Raw genomic sequence first — 2697 nt, forward strand, 5'->3', positions numbered from 1 at the left:
TTCCATTTCCATCATTTTCCAAAATCATTTTTTCACTGTAACATATAATATTTCAAAAATGGGTACACGCCACCCTCTGGAGGGTCTCCATCACGATGGAGGTAAATTGCATTTACCCTAGAGCAGGAGACCTCACAATTGATTTCCCGCCTCCTTGCGCCTGGGCATATCATCTTTTGGTTATTAGCGGTATGGTAAAGTGAAAGTATGTCGTTTTATTGTCGATTTCTCACAATGTGATTCCATTATGGAACAAACCATGAAAGAGAACAGGACCCTGAAGTTGTACAAAAAGGGTTTGCGCTACCTCTCAGTGTGTACTGATCCCAAGGCCATTACGGGCAAGGTGGGCGGGACCGGATTTCTTCTTAAAATTTAGACAGCCTTTTGGATAATTTTGCAGATGATTAGATACAAATTACCAAAATCACTAAAAATTTAGATTAATGTTTGATTTGTTTGTTGTTCCCAACAGGGAACTTGTGAAACAGAGGATGGTAAGAGCCCACATAAAAGAAAGAGGGGTAGACCACCAAAGTCAGTGGTTAAAATACCAATGGGTTTATTACAAGGTACCATATACCATCGATTACATTTTATGCTGCTAAATCAATCAAAATATAACCAAGTTCGTTTTAGTTTCTACTTAATGTAATCATGAATTATTTTCCTTAGTTAGCGACAATTACAAACATTCAATTCTTCATATCTCGTACCCTCTTGGTAAATGGTTTTCAACCCAGTGGATTTGGATGTGACATATTACATAATCTATAGTTACAATATAACTTGACAACTTGTGATCAATGGCTGTAAAATGCGGTCAAAATGGGTACAACATAGGAAAAGTTCAACATTTGTTACATTAATTGAGGAAAACTATTCATCGTTACACTAAATAGGAACTAAAGCAAACTTTGTTGTATTTTAATACATTTTGGCCTTAACTATATAGGGTATTAGGATGGAAACATTTGGAAAGAAGAAACTAAAAATATCCATGCGAATTTGGATTAACATGGTACATACTACCTCTGTGAGATTTACTGTCTTTTTTTATCTAATCTGTTGTTCATGTTGGCGTACTTAGGAAGTTCCCGTTCTAGCAATGTTGACAAATGTGATGAACCAAGTGATGCATCGAATCCAGCCGTTCTCAACAATCATGAAATCAGCGAATACCAACAAGAGTGGCCTTTTGTCAAACGGTCTCCAATCTGGGCGACCATTGAATCTCTGGAGTTATACCAGAATCCGCCACAAAAGCCGCACTTTCTTCTGTTGAAGATAATGAAAGAGGATTACCGTGAGGGTTTAGCCATCGGACACATGGTCACATTTGCGAATGTGGTTCAGAGAACTTCAAAACTGCAGCCGGATGTTCCCAGTGACATAATCGACAACAGTTTGGAAACTTTAGTGGAGTTGGAGACTCATGGGTTTGATGTGGGTGCTGTTCGAGCTCGTTTGAATGAACTACTCGCTAGAAAAGCCAAACTGGGTGAGCTCAAGGATAAGTTGAAACAAGTCGAGAAAGAACTAGAGAAGCGGAATCTTGAAAAGTCCAAAATCAAAGAGGAAGTCGATGAACTGGAAGCTAAAATGCAGGAGTTACAAGAGAAACTGGTGCAGAGTGTGAAGAAGAAGAATGTGAAGGATGAGGAAATCATGATGTTGCAATCAAACTTGTATCTGGTTGGTAATGAAATCATGGATTGGAAGGTTGAGTTTGAAAAACTAGCAGCAACCTCTTTTTAGGCTCATCTACTGTTTCAGTTGTACAAAAACTGCTTTTATTTTTGCTTTCAAGTTATGGTAGCACTTAAATTTAGCATCTACTAACTAGACTCTTACAGAAATATTCTACTTCCTTAGGGTCCCTTTTCAGACCTTACCCTTTTGGGGTGAAGTTACAAGTATGTGCATGTTTCATCCTCTTTCATTCTATCTATGAATTCATTTGTCGCATATAAATATTATATAATTTGTTGTATATAAATAATAGTTGTAGTTGTATATCCGTGCAATGCAGCAGGAGCTGTAAATTTTGTAAACGATTTTGAAGCTTTGATAGTTTTATAAGAGTTAACAAGATATCAATTCCCAACTTTTAACACATGGACCAAACTTTTTACACAACCATTAAACCTCACCAAAAGCTTTACACACCCATTAAACATTTCTTGAACTGTAAAATGGAGAAATTGAATATGGACAACACCTCAAAAATGATTACTGAGTGAGACCATCGATAGAAAACTTTGAAAATGAATATTTAGAAACAGAAATAATATTTTATTTTTAATATTATAATCAATGTTGGATTCTCCAAAATAGCGAATATGTTGATATGTTGGAGATCAATGCAATCTTTTTTGGAGATTTTGACTTTTGATTCTTCATTTTGGAGAAATTTTTAGGGAATTTGTTGGAGATGCTCTTACCAGATGAACATGTTAATGCTCAAGAATCTTACCCGGCAACAACGATGGGAAGGACCAAGAGTTTTACTCGGTAGGTGAAGATGACGACTCTTACCCGATTAACGTTTACCGGATAAATTGTTACATACCATGTCATCTGATGGAGTAAAAATCTTACTCACTAAGATAAGAGATAATATTGAATCTTACTTGTAAGTATTTGAGTAAACGAACTCTTAGTTGTTTTGTGGATATAATCATCCAATGGGGTTTA

At 36.2% G+C, this 2697-nt stretch overlaps 1 protein-coding gene across 1 annotated transcript in view; it reads left to right on the top strand.

The window, feature by feature from the left end:
- LOC112520011 (DUF724 domain-containing protein 5-like) overlaps positions 1-1870 on the top strand; it is a 4754-nt gene extending 2884 nt beyond the window's left edge. Inside the window, exons 2-3 of the mRNA XM_025128317.1 lie at positions 476-572; positions 1091-1870. Coding sequence (XP_024984085.1) covers positions 476-572; positions 1091-1758 — 765 coding nt within the window. The 3' untranslated portion in view covers positions 1759-1870. The remainder of the gene's footprint in view (positions 1-475; positions 573-1090) is intronic.
- The last annotated feature ends 827 nt before the right edge of the window (positions 1871-2697 follow it).

This window comes from Cynara cardunculus, assembly GCF_001531365.2.
Source record: "Cynara cardunculus var. scolymus isolate 2C chromosome LG 10, CcrdV1, whole genome shotgun sequence".
In the NCBI taxonomy this organism is placed as follows: Eukaryota; Viridiplantae; Streptophyta; class Magnoliopsida; order Asterales; family Asteraceae; genus Cynara; species Cynara cardunculus.